Here is a 19,714-nt window from a genome sequence, read left to right as displayed (position 1 = left end):
TATATATATATATATATATAAAATTTCAGTACATTTATTTATTCCCATAATTAGTTTTTTCCACTTTTTTGTCCAAAAAAGGATAAATTATATATAATTATAGTTAAATTATAGATCAGTAGATTAAATCGATTAATCTCTGATCAACAGTTATTGAAATGCCAAATATATTTTTAATTTACTGCATGATTAATACATTATGGCATTTGTGTAATTTATCACGTAATACATTCTAATTTATTCTTTTGTGGACATATACACATATGAAAATATTACACATCTATATTTCCCTTTATACACTGAATACACTTTTAAACACTGGTTTTATGGTTAGAGGATCGTGCACTGAATGTGCCGCTTAGCTTGCACAGAATAAATAACAAATGGAAATGAACTCAAATGTACACAGCCATTAGCACTGTGCTTCTCAAGCAACGTTCCCAAATGAAAAATAATAAAGCCACACATGCATTATGTCAGCCATTGCTCCCTGGGGGCAAAGGGTAAAAAAAAAAAACAGATTGTATGATGACAGGAATCTTTGATGTCCATATGCATGAGGGTGACAGCACACATGGAGTGAAGCAGAATCTTGACTCATAGACAGAGTTATGCCAAAAGCCTCTCTGTCTTTATCACAAGCCTTTATCTTCATCATAAGGACAGAGACCACCATGAGGCTCATTTATAATTAGATTGTGGAGTGTCGGGTCAAACACTATGAGTCAGCTAGATGATAATGCTGCTCTGGGACTGTTAGCGTCAAGCATGGCTTACTCCAGCTTTGATAAAGAACTCATATCATGCCTTCTGTTCATTTTGCTATGTCATAAAGGTCTGCACATGGCACAACGTCTTAAGAATCGCAAGATTGTTCTAAAACACCATATAATTAGAGGAAATAAAACTTAACTACTAGTGGGGAAAATTGTTAAAATGCAATAAATAAAACATTAAAATAAATTCTTTAAATATTAGATACAGAATAATTAAATACAGAATTGACTATCGTTACAATTATGTTTCTAAAGACTGGTTGGAACTTGATATGAATCACAATTATTTGTTATTAGTTGTATATATCTTCCAAAATAGCTATTGTTTTATCTTTTCTGTTTTATCTGTTCTCATTAACTATATCTTGCTCACTGCTGAATATAAGGCAATATTCTCTGTAAAACTACTTTGGAACATTGTTTAATGTGAAAAGCACTGTATAAATTATTTTATAAATAAATCTGTTTAATCACGCATGCCATTCTGCAGTCAAAAATTTTTGTATACTGATCACAAAACTGAACAAAGTCTCCCGCAGCAAGTGTTGAATATATCAAATATATAAAATTTAATTAGTAATAAAATAATTTCTTGTACATAATTTACTTAAGTGGTAAGTAGCTGGTCATTGTTTCTTATTAAATTAAATTAAATTAAATTAAAATATTAAATAACATAAGAAATAGTCTGAAATATATGTAAATAACATACATATCGGCCTGCAGAGGAGAGTTCTACAAGGATCCAGAGTTTTTAAATATATAAACTAAAGTTTCTCTTCAGGTTTACGCATCTAACATTACTTCAGTAGAGGGCTGAAAAAACCTGTCAAATTAATCCAAATAAATGTTTCCTTGTATTTTAACAATTTCTTGTAGCATCAGTACATTGACAGTGCAAAAGCTAATAAAATAATATTTTGCATAAACAGGGCTTGTACATGAAAATATATAGCTGCCTTTATATTTTAAGAAGGGGATCCCGCAAAATGAGATTTCGGCAATCCTTATAGTTTCATGAAGTTTGAAAAGCCTTTGTGTAGTGTATCACCAAACAAGGGAAGACCACACAGCCTATCATTAGAAAGAAACACCAAATCTGTCATTCTTCTGTGAAACAGCTTCAGCAGTGAATTTGACTCGAACACTACGGCAACAGGAACAGTGTAATGATGACTAATGCTCGCCACTGAACAAAGGGAATTTGCAGCACATGGCAGCAGTGCAGCTACAGGCCTGTAGCACAGGGGGGAGTTTATGATTAATGGAAATAAATTTGAAAAACATCACATCAGCCCCGCACCTGATCACTCTCACCTCCACAACTGCGTTACTGCTTAGCAAACAACTACATCACTAGAACAGATACAGCCCTCGGTTTAGTTCAGTGTGTGCAATACACTCCTGCTGGAGTCAGTGGCAATGATGCCAAATATCTCCTGACAGAGAGGTCAGGATTAATCCAGCACTACATTTTGACATGCCGTTTTTTTGCTTTGTATAAAACATTTCGACTCTCTGAAGGCCTGACCTGTAATAAAGTCTTTAAGTAATTCTTGCATTGCCCTACATGTTAAAGGGATGATTAATTACTTGAAGTATGTCAGATGTTTATATAAATGTATTACACAGATCTGTGTGATACTTGATTCTGATTGGCCAAACAAGGCTCTCTGCAGTTGAATATATTTTTTGTGTAGTGATTGCTAAACTAAAGGATGTCCCCTGCAGCAATTTAGACTCTTTCTTCTCACATAACAAAATTTCATGCCCATTTATTTACTTACTGGCAAATAGCCAACCACTATTGCTAAAATAAAATAAATTAAAACAGTTTTAAATAAATATAAATAAAATTAAATTATAAAATCATTTAAAATAAAATAGTAAAATGAAACAACATTTTTCTAAGACACCATGTAATTAGTGGAAAGAAAACCAAAGTAGTAGAGGGTAAACTGTTGAAATGCGAAAAATGTATCAAATAAATTGTTTCAATATTTACAGAATTTGCTATAATTACAGTAATAATACAAATACATTTAAACAGTCTTGAATATATTAAAAGAAAAAAAACTTCTGGTTGTCAAATGTTGTTCTGGTTTGTCAAATGTTGCTTTCTATGTTCGAATATTTTTGTATAGTGACTGCTAAACTGAAGGATGTCTCATACACAGTCTATCTTCTCAAATAATAATTTCATGCACTTTATGTAGTTATTTGGCAAGTAGCCAGCCATTATTGCAAATAAATTGAAATAAAACTTAATCTTGAATATTTATAAATAAACAATTTAGTTAATTTTATAGCCTCCAAATGGGATATCTATGAGGATCCAGATTTATTAAATATATAAACAATTGTGCTAATTATGAGATGCGGTTTTGTTGTTTACTGTTGTGATTGTTATTATTTTAAAATGACCCGTTAGAGGATATTAACATCTGCTCTTATATTACCTCAAAATTAATGTGTTGCATTAATCTCTCTGTGCCACTTTCAAATTGGTATATTTTGCAGACATAAGAGGAGATAAAGTTAATCCCCTTTGCAATATTAAAGCGGCAACAGTGGTGACTTTGCATACACGTCAGTGCTATTATGGTACACCACACAACATCGATCCAGATCCACATCTCATTGATCGTAAGCCAAGTCAGAAATCAGGCTATAGTAGCTGTAATCTGTTACCTTATTGACATGCAGTCCTTCCTCAAGTTGAGCAGTGCTGTTGTTGTCGATATAGGTTTTTCTTAGAAAGGTTTCGCTCATTACTAGGCATGTATCGGCCAGAGGAGGGAAAAAGTGAAGTGAGGGGCTCATGAATTATTGACAAAGACACTGGAAAAATGGCAAAGTGACATTCCAGAGAATCCAGAGGAAATTCAAAGACGAGGTTCAAGGGTGATTAATTTTGTGACTGTGCCTTCGCACCTCGAATGCACACAATGTGTGGAACGTGTAACAAATGGATTATTTAAACTGCACTCATTTATTTATTTTGAAATTTGGCTGAGCAGACACATTAGCTGTGGATAATGGCAGTGATTAATCCTGGAGTAAACAGCTGAAAATGCCCTTGTGAAAAAAATTCATCAAAATCAACCTTCAGAAAGAAAAAGAAAAAAGAAATATAAAATGTCCTTTCTCACTCTGTGATAGTTAAAGCAAAGTGAGACAGGTTGGAGATTCATAAATAAGTAAGAGACTCTTCCAGTCTGCCAAATCCCTGTCTGCAGACTTTAGATTAGTACAATGAGCAGAAACGCAGACAGCACAGGAGAGTCTGCCAAAGAAACAGTACTTGCTGAGTCTCTCTTTATATATATATATATATATATATATATATATATACACATACATACAATAATACTCAGGTAGGCTGTGGGGTTTAAACGATACTCAATTGGTAGGCTACTAAGGGCCCAAAATGTGCCAAGATAATATCCTCCACACCATTACACCACCACCAGCAGCCTGAACCATTAATGCAAGGCAGGATGGATCTATGCTTTCATTGTCATTTACGTTATTTTGAGTTACTCTTGCCTTTCTATCAGTTTGAACCAGTTTGTCCATTCTCCTCTGACCTCTGGCATCAACAAGCCATTTTTTCACCCACAGAACTGCCACTCACTGGATATTTTCTCTTTTTTCAGACCATTCCCAGTAAACCCTAGAGATGGTTGCACATAAAAATCGCAGTAGATCAGCAGTTTCTGAAATACTCAGACCAGCCCATCTAGCACCAACAACCATGCCACATTCAAAGTCACTTAATTCACCTTTCTTCTCCATTCTGATGTCGGGTTTGAACTTCAGCTGATCATCTTGACCATGTCTACATGCATAAATGCATTGAGTTGCTGCCATGTGCTTGGCTGATTCGATATTTACAAGCAGTTGTACAGGTGTACCTAATAAAGTGGCCGGTGAGTTTATATACACATTAGGACTGGCCATTTAATGTTAAATTACGACAATTAATTAGTACAGCAAATGTATTCTTTATATAACACACACACATCTGAAGTCACTTTTTGTTAAAATTATTAGAATGATTATTTTAGATTAAATAGACTAATTATTATGCAATTACCTCAGTTATTTATTTAAATAATTGATTGACGCCCCAATATACAAAGAGGAGAAGAGACAGCGAGTACTCTCTGATACACAAGGAGGAAACAATGAAATCAGGCGGGCTGTCAAAAAACTAAAAAGGTGTAAATAAAAAATAACTCACTCAAAAATGATCAAAAACAGTCCCTGTGCTAATAGTGCGAGCCGTCAGGGGAAGCCAAGTGACCTTTAATTGACTGGCTCGTAGCAGGACTGCAGAGAATGCTGGGAGTGTAGCTTGGCAACATTAATGCAGATTTTTCTGTAAATAGATATTTTTATGCCAGTTAAGCCATATAAAAACAACTTGACACAAGCATTGCAATGTTAAAAAGAGATGAAAGCTCACAAGTCAATAGCCCTAACTGAACTCAATAGCTCCCTATTTGAGTCACACATCCAAACTAAAGTAAGTGCTGTGTGTTCCAGTGGCACTTTAAAATCTGCCTTCTTCCTGCGATGCCTTTAGCTTTCTTTGGCGTATTTAATAACTATTCAACTCTCCCAGGCTTTGCTGGCCATCAAAAAATCTTTACCCAGGAACACTGCTGTCTGGTCAGCCTGGAAGAAAGATGGTTTTGTTTTACACTCGGTCGCTGACCCGATCAGCTTTTGCTCCGCAGGGATACACAGGGCCAAGAACAATCTGTCTTACAAGCCTGTGTTATGGAAGATGTTTGCAGAGTTGCTTGTTTAAACCCAGCGTAAGCATGTTTGATGATGAAATTTGTCATTTTATTTTGATATTGAATCAACAATCTTCTGTACCATCTTAATATGCAGAGACTACAAGCAGTTGAAAGCAATTGAAAAGTAGATATTGTAAAATCTAAAAAGTTTAAATATTGTGGCACCACACATAGAAAATGTTGCCATATTTTATTTAAAATTAATGTACATGTCAGTATACTTTAAATAACAAGTATTATATTAGTAGAATGTAATATTGTAATATGTGGTATAATAACATAAAAAGTACAATGAAAATTAATATTACACTACACTATCAATAATTCACATAATTAGTGTATGTATATATATATACCACCACACCACTGAAATTAAGTAAATTATAAGTAAATTACGTTAGAAGTATATTACTACTGATAATATACACATTATAACAGCGTAAGTGTACTATAAAAGTATAAAAGTATATTACTATATTAAATATTGCACCTATATATATTAGGCTTGCCGCGATAGACGGTGCTGACGGTGATTGTTGTTGCATTCAAGCAATTGATGCAGAACTGCCGCTAATTCGAAAGTGAAAGTAAAATGCGCACTGCGCTTTTAAGCTATTTAAAAGCCAAGGAAAAGGAGGAAAAGAGGGAAAATTCAAACGAACTAAAAACGAATAAATAGCTTTACGCCAAATTGCCGCTGTTTGAAAGTGAAAGTAAAATGGGCAATATATACAGCATATGATCACACATTAGTGTCCAATTCTCACTATTAAGTAACCATTAACTCCGACCTCAAACTCCTAATTTGCTGCTTATTAATAGTTAGTAAGGTAGTTGTTAAGTTTAGATATGGGGTAAGATTAAGGGAAAATATTGTCACACAGAATAAGGCATTAATATGTGCTTTATAAGTACTACTAAAAAAATGCAAGTAATATGCATTCTAATAAGCAACTAGTTAATAGTGAGATTTGTACCTTAAACTAAAGTGTTAGCATATTGTACACACACCTTTTTGTTATTTTTGTAAGATAAATCTGATTACAGTAACAATAGTAGAGAGCCACTGCTAGCGTATCCATTTTCAACTTCTGACACTAATGATTTGTTAATCAATGTGACACTAGACCGTCCCCCGGTAACACAACATAGATTTTAGCTGGTCTAGCGGTTCCTGGAAGAATGAGATAATGGAAGACAGAGTCAAGCATTGGGACTATAATTCTTTTTTCTGGATGATACACGCTGCCATTTTCTATCTGCAGAGTTTCATAATCAACAGGAAATTATATCCTGGACAATAGTGCAAGCTGGAATGATTGCTGGAGTGTTCCGTTAGGACACAGAAATATGTACCATTATCTTTGTCAGCCCTTTTTCACTGCTGATCAGTGCATGTGCGTGAGCTCTGAAGACACATGAGCATATCATTCCTGTCTAAAGAGGAGAATGTGTGCAGGCCTCATTCTAAAGGCCATATCATTCACAAACGCACTTCACAGTGCTCCCAAATTCAATCATTTCAGACACTATGTGACATATCTCATTCCCCAAAGCTTGAGAGATACACTGTACAAGTCGACCAGAAAGCCTCAAAATACACTGCAGAAAAGGCTTTCAAATATAAAACAAGCTACAGGAAACCACCATTTGATTAGAAACAAAGAGAAACACAATCGCACGACTTTGTAAATCTTGAATAAGCCTTTCGGGATGCTAAAAAAAATGAGATCTGTACTTTCTGAAAGAGAAAGAAAGATAAAATCGAAGAGGTGAAAATTTGTATTCTGATTATGCTAAATACAGTGAAATGAAACTCTCTAGCAGGAGTGTGCAGTGGAATATAAGTATAGAAAATTAAGATTAAAAAATTAAGTGTATTTAATCTCCATTTAAATCAAAACATGCACTATTGTTGTTCTACTTGTCAATGCAATACGCTGACTGATGGGGTGTCATTACATTTGTTAGCTTTATAGACACGATTCACTTAAAAGAATAGTTCACCCAAAAATGAAAATTTGCTGAAAATGTACTCACCCTCAGGCCATCCAAGAGTGCATTCATTTGTTTCTTCATCAGAACAGATTTGGAGAAATTTAGCATTACATCACTTGCTCACCAATGGATCCTCTGCAGTGAATGGGTGCCGTCAGAATGAGAGTTCAAACAGCTGATAAAAACATTGGGTAATCAAGTAATCCACATTACTCTAGTCCATCAATTTATGCCTTGTAAAGCGAAAAGCTGCATGTTTGTAATGAACAAATTCATCAATAAAACATTTTCAATTTTAAACCATTGCTTCCTTTTAAATTTAAATTTACGAGTCCTCTATCCATAATATTGCTTTCTCCAGTGGAAAAGTTGTTTCATCTGAATCAGGGGAGAAATATGCACAGATCGAGCATTGCTTATAAGTGTAAAACATTCCAAAATAAATATGTCACTGGATTTTGATGTGAGAGGACAATAGGGGATGGACTGTTTCACTGAAGGAAGCGTTACTCTTGTATTTTGGCCAGAAGCAACTGTTTAAAATTAAAACGCTTAAATGATGGATTTGTTTCTATCAAACACTCAGCTTTTCACTGATGGACTGGAGTCATGTTGATTTTTTTGTGGATTACTGTGCATTTATCAGCTGTTTGTTTCTCATTCTGACGGCACCTATTCACTGCAGAGGATCCACTGGTGAGCAAGTGATCTAATGCTAAATTTCTTGAAATATGTTCTGATGAAGAAACAAACTCTACATCTTGGATGACCTGAGGATGAGTAAACTGTCAGCAATTTTCACTTTTGGGTGAATTATTCCTTTAACTTCTCATTATAAACACAATTTCTTGTTTGTCTGTTCATACATGAACAAAACTTATTTTACAAGTACTTGATATTTTTTTCCTTCTCTACTTACAGGGTCCATTGCAAGATGCTCCTATATCAAGTACCACTACTCCTCGGCCACAATACCCAAGAATCTCTCTTACAACATCACCAAGACCATACGTCAGGATGAGTGGCACTCTCTGCGTGAGTAACTTTCATTCATAATTATACAGTGGGACCTCAACATTCCGTGCTCTAAACAATTAAAGCATTAATATGTCTGCCATGCTAGCTTGACTAAGTTACATTTATAATACGAATCAGTGTATAGTTTATCCTTTAGTCCCGAGACAAGCACTTTGTAAACCGTACAAACAGTAATCATCCCTGACCTACTGAACTCATTTACTCAGACATAGTAACTTGCTAAGGTCAGGTCAAAGCCAGATATGGAAGTTTCATTAATTTATTTCAGGCAAGCTCTCGGATATGACCTAAAGATATAGATGAGGTGATTTGTTGTTGGTTTGTGGAAGGAGGAAGTAGGGTACATTTCTCAAAGTCAGATGTACCTCGTTGACCCACTTTTGCTCGGTTCCCACCCTCCCCATAAAAGGAAATTATGAAGATGCTTATTACAGAGAAGTGCTGGAAAAAAATGCACTAATACAGAGAGTGGGCCATTAGTGTGCAATCTGACCCGCAGAAAACGCAGCAAAACTGTAAAGCCCATTATTCAGAAATTTTTACATATGCAACCCCTTGATGGTTTGTTTATTAAATATTTGCGATACCTGCTATTTATAAATCCATTCTGCTCATAAAAATAAAATAATAAAATATTACACAAATAGTTCACAAAATATTTCTGTTTTTAAAAGCAGTGTGTATATAAAATAAAAAAGTACTATTAAAATATATTTTATAAAATATATATTTATAAAATAAATAGTACACATCAAGAGTTTAATATTACTATTAAAAAGTGTGTGTATAAAAAGTGAGTATATATATATATATATATATATATATAATTTAAATATAATTTAATATTAATTAAATGCATAGTAATCAGTTACTTTAGTTTGCTAATGAGACCCACTACAGTCGTGTCATCCGCAAACTTAATGAAGAGGTTGGAGTTGTGTGACGGTGTGCAGTCGTGGGTCAGCAGAGTGAAGAGGTGCTGTAAAGACAGTCCTTGCTGAATAAAAGTAAATTAAAGTTTAGCTTGGGGAACACATTTTCATTAAAAACAGGACTTGAGGAAGCATGCAATACAACAAGCTTGTCTAAATATGGCTCTTCTGCGTGAACTGCACAACAACAGAGCTTCTCCTTTTTGGCTGACGTCCACAGTTGTGACACTGGTTTTCACTACAGTTTACAAAATTTACACTGAGTGGGGAGCGTGTAAATCTACACAAAAGGCCTTCTCCTTTGAGGGCATTGGCTTGTTTGAAACCCTCTTAAGGGATGAGACTGTGGTTTGGAGCTGTTGTGTATCACAGACAGAAGAAAGAGCAGGATACAGCATGCCCTCAAACTGTCATGTGGTCACACTCCAATGCGCTGAGGAGATCAACCTCTGTCAGGTGACTGAAGAGACACCTCTCCTTTAACCCCCAAACCCACCAGTCTCTACACCTCCATCTCTCTTTTTCCTCGTTTTCCAAAGCTTCAACAAGGAGGGTTATGAAACCAGAGATGCATAAATGACACTGCAGGAAAAAGAGAGCTCAGTGCTGTCGAGTGCGACAGATGAAAGATCTCTGTGGCACCAAACATCTCTTACAGTTTCTATTTTAAGCTCAATATCAGGTTCATGTGAATTTATAATCCTGTAAATTTACTTTTTGATATCAAAAATTGACCCCAGCAAGACTAATTTTAAATCTTGCAGACAGAGTTTGTTAAAAGTTCAAATCTGAGCCGATAACATATTATATGAGCCATTTATCGGTTATCAGCCATAGCATAATACAACCAATAAATGGCTGATATTAAAATTCAATACAATTTTCTCTAAATGAACTGAAAATAAACCACTAAAAACCAAAATCAATTGTTTTAATTATAAATGAATGAATTATTGAATGAATGAATGAACAGTACCATTCAAAAGTTTGGGGTTAATTAGATTATTTTTTTGTTTTTTTTGAAAGAAGTCTCTTATGCCCATCATGGCTGCATTTATTTGATAATAATAATAATAATAAAATACAATAAAAACAATAATATTGTGAAATTTTTCAGGATTTTTTGATGAACATATATTTCAAAAGAACAGTGTCTACACTTTGACCAATTTAATGCATCCTTGTTATATTTTTGTAAAAAATTGACTGATCCCAAAATGTATATACACCTTGTATATTATATAATAGTATATAAGGTAATCATAAAGGAAATAAGCATACACAATTAAACATCCAATATCAAGAGACACCAATAAATAAAAAAATAAAATAAATAAAAACCGGTTGATAACCAATGTGATACAAATATATTGTGCTGTGCATATCTAGTTAAAATACTTCTCATACACACTTGATCTTAGATTCATGTTCACATGCTATTTAGAGTCTCCCAGTATGTATTTAATAAGTCATTTGTCATTTGATCCAAGCATTTTGACCTATACTATAAAGAAAGATGTGGAAGGGTCCATTTCTCGGATAAGGTCAGGCTGAGATGTTTAATGTTCTTATTACGGCTTACACAGCTGCTCCAACAAATCAAACAGTCAGATGACATCCTTTCCTGTGGCGAGAGAACCCTAAATGTACTCCATTTAGTGCCATATTGATTTTGGGCATGCCAGGAGAGGTCAGGAGATCAAGAACTCTCCATTAGTGGACATTGAGAAGTAAATGACTCTAGTACTGTCTGGGAAATGTGTCTGAAACTGGGTAACACTGTCAAAAAAGGCCCAAAAAGAATCCCTAGATGTCTCAACTGGCCACTGGTGAAGGTGTGAAATCAAAGCTTGTGTTTTGTTGTGATGTCTAGAATCAACAGAACAGGTAACGCTCAAGCATCACGGGCAGCTTGTGTTGTTTTTGCTTGTGTCTCGCTCGAATGAGAACCGAGACCTGACATTTCATAAAGTGTGTGAAATTGAACAAAGGGAGGTTAGAACATTCCCTGCGCTCTCATAATGCTTATCTGCTCGCGAGTGACATCAGCAAAACTTCAGAAGGCTGTGGGATATACACAACACTCATTTGTACTTGTCAGTCAACACACCAGGAAACCGACTATATAAAGAAAGAAAGTCACAAAAGACGACACAACTTCTATTATACGAAATATGAAAGCAAAAGATGAGACTCCACAGAAGCCAAAATCACTTGTTTTTACCGATGGACAGCATATTCAGCTCAAAACTGTGAATGCTTTTGGCATTTCGGCTTTGGATGAAGACGGCTTGATTCAGTAACTTCAGCAGCTTAGGGATTTTGTAAGATCAAAAGGAAGCACCAAAAATGAGCAGCAGGAAGCTGTCAATGAACATGACAGGAAATAATCTGCCGTGATGCATAAAGGTGCCCAAAGAGGCGAATTATGATCTTGGTTTCCAAATCCTCCAGATCTCGGTGCACTCAATCAGAAAATGCTTAGTGCTTCAGAGACCCAAGAGAGTCAAGTATTGGATTTAAAAAGTAAAAGAAAAGAAGAAGAAAAAGAAGAAATAAAAAGGATTTTTATAAAGCTAGTCTACTATTATTAGGGTCAATCAATTAAAAATGTATTGATTTAATCAAATCAATTACATGATATACTGAATATGATATACTTAATCATATGCATTACAATTAAACACACATCATGCAATTAATCACATATATAAATATTTTTTAACAAAATGTATTTTAATTACATGAGTACATTAATTATTTCATGTAATTTATTTATATAAATGAGATGCTGATTAATCAAATTTATCACTAATATCACTCAACATTTTACAGTTACATGCCAGTTAATTCATTAAAACTCAATAAGTCACATATCACATAAATAATCACATAAATCAGATCAAATGGTATTTTATTTAAATAACATTAATTTAAAAACATTAATCAAATTCATTACATGATATGCAGTTAATTTACTTCATTTGATAAATATTATTCATTTATAAAAAAATCACATATATTGGTACATCATTAGCTGAGAAAAGCCCCAAATGAAGATTAAACAATATTATATTATAGTGGCAGAAAAAAGTATTTTAATACTTGACAGCTCATATTCTTTAAAGCTACATACTTAAGCTGCTTCTTATGCAAAACGGTAGTTGTTAGCTTGATGATTGTTGTCTTGGGACCCTGCTAAAAACAGGACCTGTAATGACATACTAACATCCTAAGCGGTAATTTAGTCTTTACCCCAGAGTGGGATACGCAGAGGAAATTAATTGTTAAGAGTAATTAACTGTCATTGCTGTAATAAGACACTATTAAGGTGGGATGGAGCAATTCGTATCATCTCTGTACTTACATTTAAACTGCTTCAGCATTAACTTTTATTGTATTTCTTGTACTTAGTGGACTTTGAATGTGTCCACCACAACACAGCATTAGGCTCTCTGCACACTGCTGATTTAATCTCTTCTAGAGAAGACATTTCCATGTGTCTAGGCAATAATAAATGCACATTGGAAATGGTGTCATCATGCAAACCATCTGGGCCTGACATGAACAAGGATGCCATTACAGCACACACCAGAGGAGCGGAGGGGAGCAGCTGAGGAATCTCTCAACTGTGATTTGGCATTTTGACATCCATGATCATTATATTTTCTTTCAAAGCTGAGAGACCTTTTCCTCCGTGGTAGGTGAACCATCAATAGCCATTCTGACAGGTAGAGACTCTTTTGTTGACCTCTTTCATTCAGCATTTGAGGAGCTGAGATGCACCAACTAACAGTATATGTAACTGCATGTTGACAGAGCAGAGGATGAAGTCAACATGAAACTAAATTTGTGACATATTTCACATCTGTAATATTCAATTTTTTGTCCATTAATTGGATTGTGAAAAGTGGTCTCTATATGACAAATGGGCTTGAAATGCAAGAGGGTTTCAGATGTATTTTTCTTTAGACTATGATCATTTACACGAAAGTAGATAGGGTAAATTTTGACTTAAAAAAAAAGTCTTAATTATAAGATTATTCAATCCCAGGCTCATTGGAAATATGTGCTTGTGGCAGCATTTGTGCAAAATGACGTTACGTTGCAGTTTGCACGTTTTGCAACAAAGGGAAATGTTCAGTGAGTGGAAATCTTTACGCAAAATCGTACATATTGTGGGAATGAAATGTCTGGGGAGTGGCGCTAAAAGGTTAATGCTCGCATTTAAAAACAACATACCACCCACACTAAACCCTGCCTTAATCCTAATTTAGTGTTAACAAAAGCAATTATTGTGGCTTTGCATCACAATGGCAATGCTGTACCAGGTGAGCTAACAAGTAAGTTTACTATGTTAGAAAAGCCATATATATGGAATTGGTTATGTGATGCAATCATCAAAATGTATTAGTTTCAAATCATGTGCTATGGTAAAAGCAAATTCGAAGTCAGGAGGACATAGTATTGTGAAAACAGGTGTTTCTTAATTGATAATCTGCCCTGCACTCATAATTTGTGTATATGAATGATGGTGTTTTTGGAGTTTTGCAAAAACGTAGGTAGAGCACATATTTCCAGTGAGCCTGGGTTGAGATTATTTCATTTTGGTACATGACACAAAATGGTAAAGGTTGTTGGATGAGAATTGGTACCCAGTTTTTGGAGAGACTACTTCCACCTAAAACAAACAAACAAACAAACAAAAAAGACTAAATCCTTGGTTAATGAGAATAAGAAGTCGATTAATATTGCAAATGTGACCTTGCTTTAGGTGTTATATGGATGAAAACCGACACAACGTGAGAAAGCGGTAAATAAATGTGGCATTATCAGGCGCCAAACATCCTGTCGTACTATTCACATTATTCAAAGCCTTATTTACAACCATAATCCTCTCTGTACCAGATAACCTTGTCTGCATAAACATGTATTAAAGACCTTGGTCATTTTGGAGTTGTTTATAGAAACCTGAACAATGCAGTTTATTTTTTATCACCAACAAGACAAAACTGCTTCCTAAAAATGTACATTTCAGCTGAGAAATCCATAAGCCCATTTATGTAGCATGAGTTTGCTAATCCCGTTGCTATTAATTACAAACTGCGAGTTCTTTGTCCTGGCAGTTTTAGCGATTGCACCATTTTGACTCGCAATTATCCACACTCATGCACCACATCCTCAACAGACAACTGAATGGCAGAATGCGCCGCATCAACACCCCATTGTTGGATGATTGATGGGTAATACGATCAACAGACTATAAACAAACAGGAAAAGATAGAATAAAACAAGAGCAAAGCTCAGAGCTCTAGATCGATTGACTTTACACATATGCTCACAGGGCATTTCAGATTAGCCAGAGTTCCCTGTGGGTTTGGCTGTGACCGCCACGTCCAGAAGGGCTGTAATCTGTCAGACGGCCGCCTAGTGATTAGTCTGCGGATGGCCGAGTGTAAGTTGCCCAGTGGCCACGAAACAAACGGCTTACTTTGATCTCTGAGCTTGGATGGAAAGAAAACTGCCATGCTATTGCAAGTGCTGTTTACACTTGCAGTGCCAAAACATGGCACTGAATCAGATCAATTACATGGTTTAAAACAGAGAATGATCTCCATACTGAAGTATAGGCAATATGCTTGTACTGCCCAAAAATTCATCTTGCAATTCAAACAAAAAATAAAACAAATACAGAATTTCTAACCTAAATATTAGCATTAAAATGGCACACTTCACCATTAAACTCTGTATGCACTAGTGAAAAATGTGTTTTCAAATAAATTGAGCTCTTTTCCCACTGAATCACTCTCTGGCCGCTCTAAGCTGTAGTGTTTAGTACTTGCAGATTAAATTAGGCCATGAATTCATCATGAAGGCCTTTGGCACAAAAAACGTGACAAGATAAAAAACATGGTCACACTGCAGGCCACGTCTGTTTCTCTTCTGCAGAGTAGTAGGCTGTCAAGGTCAAGAATTTGAACCCACGGTGTCTTAGTGGCCATGTGCTTCTTGTGCTTGTAACATCATGCTTTTCAACTCAAATGCAAACAAAAGCTGTAACCTTGAGATTCTCATTCCTTCAACAATATATCCCCATGGTAGGGTTACAATAGTGGAAATTGAAAGAGAAATTGATTTTTAACAATATTTAAACCTTGATAAACCTACCATGAGATTTGAGATGTTATGTGTTAGGTGATGATTAGTGTGATTTCAGCTTAAAAAATAAGAAATGAGTAGATGTGTTTCCTAGATTGTTTTAAAAAAACAGTTGGTTTTAGGTACATCACAGGTACATCACAGCCGTAAAGAAGGGAGATTTTGTGAAAATTTGATTGGACAAAAAATTCTGAGGTGCAGGATGAGTCATCAACATTTTTCTGTCCATTTCTCAAAAGACAAATGTTAATTAAAAACTAAAAATATATCTATATATATATATATATATATATATATATTAGCATATATCTGCTAAAAGTATGTTTCAGAGTACAACACGTATATGACAAACTCAAAGCTAGTAGACATGGATGAGAAGCCACAAAGCTTTGATTTCATGGGGGCTTTAATTTTGAAAAATTAGATCTATAATTCGAAAAAAAGATCTATAGTACCTATAGAGCACAACAGTCTGGTTCCAGAAGTAAAAACTCCATGCATTTTCTCTATAGGGAAATACAATAACAGTGCTATACGTTAAAGATAGACCTGTTGTGAGCTCCGAGATTGTTAATCGAGATTGTTGCATGTGCTTTTGTTGCACCCATCTGAATTACTGTGGGAAATTTGTCATAAAAAACGACATTCCACCAATCGGAGAGTCGCAGCGAGCAAACTGTGCTAAGAGATATTTAGCTCCGCCCATTCTAATGAAGCGCTGCCAAATATGTAATCGAGTCTCCCTACGCTGTCAAAATACTTGAATATTTATATATAAATGCATATTTGACAATAAACTTAAAATATATTTTTTCTGTAGATACAGCTAAGAACTTTAAATTAAGTGTTATAATTTATATTCCATCATTCTTAATTTGAGTATGCCATTCACAATGGAAATGTAGTTCTTTTCCTCATTAAAGCCGTCAAGTACAGACTTGTACCTTTGTCTTTTTTTGCTTCAAACCAAAATTTGTAATGTTATGATTATCCTCATAGTTGATTGGTTTGGTTCATGGCTTATAATGCTCTAACAAAGACTTTTTAATACCTGTGGAAAAAATGAATCAAACAATGATCAATCAGAGAAGTCACTGCTTCCATGGCAGCTACAGTCACCTACTAGCAGCATTGAATGATATAATCGAATGTGTTTATTACACTGTTCATATTGTATATAAATGACAAAAAAATGACCAACGTCGTTTTATTTTGATTGTCATTCATAATTCATTAGCTCATAAAAGCATGTTTTTTCCCCCTCAAATTTTGAAATACTTTTTTGCTTTAAATTAAATGCTGTAATATTGTGATTCATCCCAAAGCTGGTTGGTTTGGTTATGGTTTTAAAATCTTTGTGGAATGAAAAAATGAAAGGGGAAAAATTAATTTGGAATAAATACCACTGTAAAGTGGGTGGTCACTGTTAAACTCTACTGGCTCTACATCTGCTGATGATGTCCTTAACTGATCCAGGAACCGTCTCTGAATTCCTCTGGTTCTATAGGGAGAACTTCCTGTCCTCTAGATTAGAATGCACAAGAGAACAGAGGACTGGAGCCAATTAAAAAATGGGAGGGATGGATGAGGACATTATAACCGAGCATGAATATGTCTGACTCTGTCCCACAAGAGAACAGCCTCTGGCTTTGTTGCTGTAGGTGAAGGCATCCATAGAGACTCTCCTGGATTAGTTGAACTGCTGGACTGGAGCTGCGGCTCTCAGTTCATTAAGCACTTCACTGGGAGAAGTTTAATGACAAACGCTCTAATGGTCCTTCCATAACTGACGCAGTGGAAACCAAGGGATGTATCGAGCACTTCAGAGGCCTAAGAGAATATTCTCTCCCTTGAAGTCTGAACTAAAAATAGGTGCACATGTACACAGCATTAATGGCTTGATTAAAATCCATTCACATTTTTCATAGTGAATCTCAGCATTGTTTTCCCAAATTCTTAGCATATGGTTGTACATTGGCATTTTGGTCAAATTAGTTCAAATTTTTACTTCCAAGCAATTCTTGTGAAAACATGTTAAGTGAAAAGATGAATTAAGAAAACTGAAATGTGAATTGCATAGTTTTTTTAGTATTTGGACTTCGTAAAGTCCAGCTTTTGCTTTAATGACAACCACACTCAAGATGCCATTTTTATTCCTGTCGTGTCATAATGTTTCTAAGTTTTACATATTTTATTTTTGGAGATCCTAACACATCTTCAGGTTAATAGAAATAAAAAAAAAATTAAAAAAAAAAAAGAATCACTGAGGGGGAAAAGGATCACCCCCTCCTAAAAATGACTTGTATCAGGTGTAGCTAATCACCTTCTCAATGGCACACAAAAGCCATTTGACTTTCAACTGTGATCAGCTGTGGTCATTTTAATTAGCTCAGCATGAAAAGAGCTTTCCTGGAGCATTTCATTCCTTGGTAGTGCAACTGAAACAAACAATCAACTTTAAATAATTAGTTAAAAAGGCTATATTTATTACAGTTGACTGAGTACCAAAACTGGATTTCAAAACTTGTGCAACAGTTTTCTTCTATATATATATAAAAAAAAGAATATGCTTACATTTTTTATAATAAATGTAATAATACTATAAATTTAATTAATAAATTACGCAATAAAAAAATATAAATAAATCATAATGATTTATTGTAATGTCCATAATGTCCAGGTCATATTTCACCCCAAAATCAAAAGAAAATAACTTTTATTTCTGTAAATATTAAAATTTTGTTTAGTAATATTAATATTAGTTTAGCATGACATTGCATGACAGTTAAGCACATTTTCCTTCCAAATTCTCATTATTGTAAGGCAATACATACATATAAATTTCAGTGTAATAAAAATATTACTATAATTTGTTATCAAATTATTCTCAACAACTATCAACACGGTGACTATTTAATACTTAAAAAAAAGAAAAAAAAAAGAATGCAATGAAAAAAAAGAATGCAATGAAAAAATAACTTAATGGTTTTAAAAATATGCTTCCAGTAAAAATGTACTTTTCATTTCAATTTGGTGGTGAAATATGTTCTTGACAGTTTTCTTGAGCTACATCCTTCTGCTCATTTTTACTCAAAAGACCAAATACAAGTAAACAAACAAAGAGGCTGAAAATACAGAACATTCAAAAGACTAAAAGAGAGCTGCTTGTTAAACAGAAAGCACAGTGATTGAAAAACGTGTTTCACCAAATCACCGTGCTTTGCAGCGCATTTTCAGCATAATCACTGTCGTTAATCCACCTGATACATCTCTATATTTGTCTGTATGGATAATCCGTCTTTTTGCTACGCATGAACGTTTCTCTCTTCTCTCAAAAATAGCTTCATTCTCTTCAGCTTTGCCTCGGAGGGGCTGAGCAAGAAACCAACCAAACATTTCTCTCAGCGTGTAGTGATGATGACTAAACTAGCCCTAGAATCCAATCTTTACAGATCCCTGTTGCAAACAGTTCCTTGGAAAGCCCAGCCGTACTTTACATTTCAATCCCCTTTGCCAGGCAAACTCACAATGGCTTACAGTGCTGCATTAAAGTAAAAGCTGTTCTCCCTGGAGCAACACTGTCTGTCACAATCAACATATTAGTAAGCATGAGTAAGTAACTATGGGGTGCCCAGTCACCTAAATTAATAATTCAGGACTGAGCACGCCATAGAAGGGTCCAAATGTCAAAGACAACTAGTGAAAATGCTTCTATGTTTTTTTTATATATATATACAATATATTTGCAGTTTGAAAAACCTTGGAAATGAAAGTGTTACAATTATTAAATTGTGATCATGTTAAATGCACCCATATCTGGTACTTGCCTAAAAAGACGTGTTTATGATGTGCATAGTTAATAGATTACACTTACATTAATATCAAATAACAATTTGAGTGAAAAGATGAAGAAAACTGAAAAGTGAATTTTATTATTTTAGTATATGTTAAATCCAATTTTTGCTTTAATGACAGTTGCTCTTAATCTGGCATTTCTTAG

At 34.7% G+C, this 19,714-nt stretch overlaps 1 protein-coding gene across 1 annotated transcript in view; it reads left to right on the top strand.

Annotated features, from left to right (window-relative positions):
* Window positions 1-19,714, top strand: part of tmem178bb (transmembrane protein 178Bb) — an 88,394-nt gene that overhangs the window by 42,531 nt on the left and 26,149 nt on the right. Inside the window, exon 3 of the mRNA XM_016493952.1 lies at window positions 8,507-8,620. Coding sequence (XP_016349438.1) covers window positions 8,507-8,620 — 114 coding nt within the window. The remainder of the gene's footprint in view (window positions 1-8,506; window positions 8,621-19,714) is intronic.

This window comes from Sinocyclocheilus anshuiensis, unplaced genomic scaffold (assembly GCF_001515605.1).
Source record: "Sinocyclocheilus anshuiensis isolate Anshui unplaced genomic scaffold, SAMN03320099.WGS_v1.1 scaffold1316, whole genome shotgun sequence".
Taxonomy (NCBI): Eukaryota; Metazoa; Chordata; class Actinopteri; order Cypriniformes; family Cyprinidae; genus Sinocyclocheilus; species Sinocyclocheilus anshuiensis.
The sequence above is the reverse complement of the archived record's forward strand: the minus strand, read 5'-3'. Positions and strand labels throughout refer to the sequence as shown.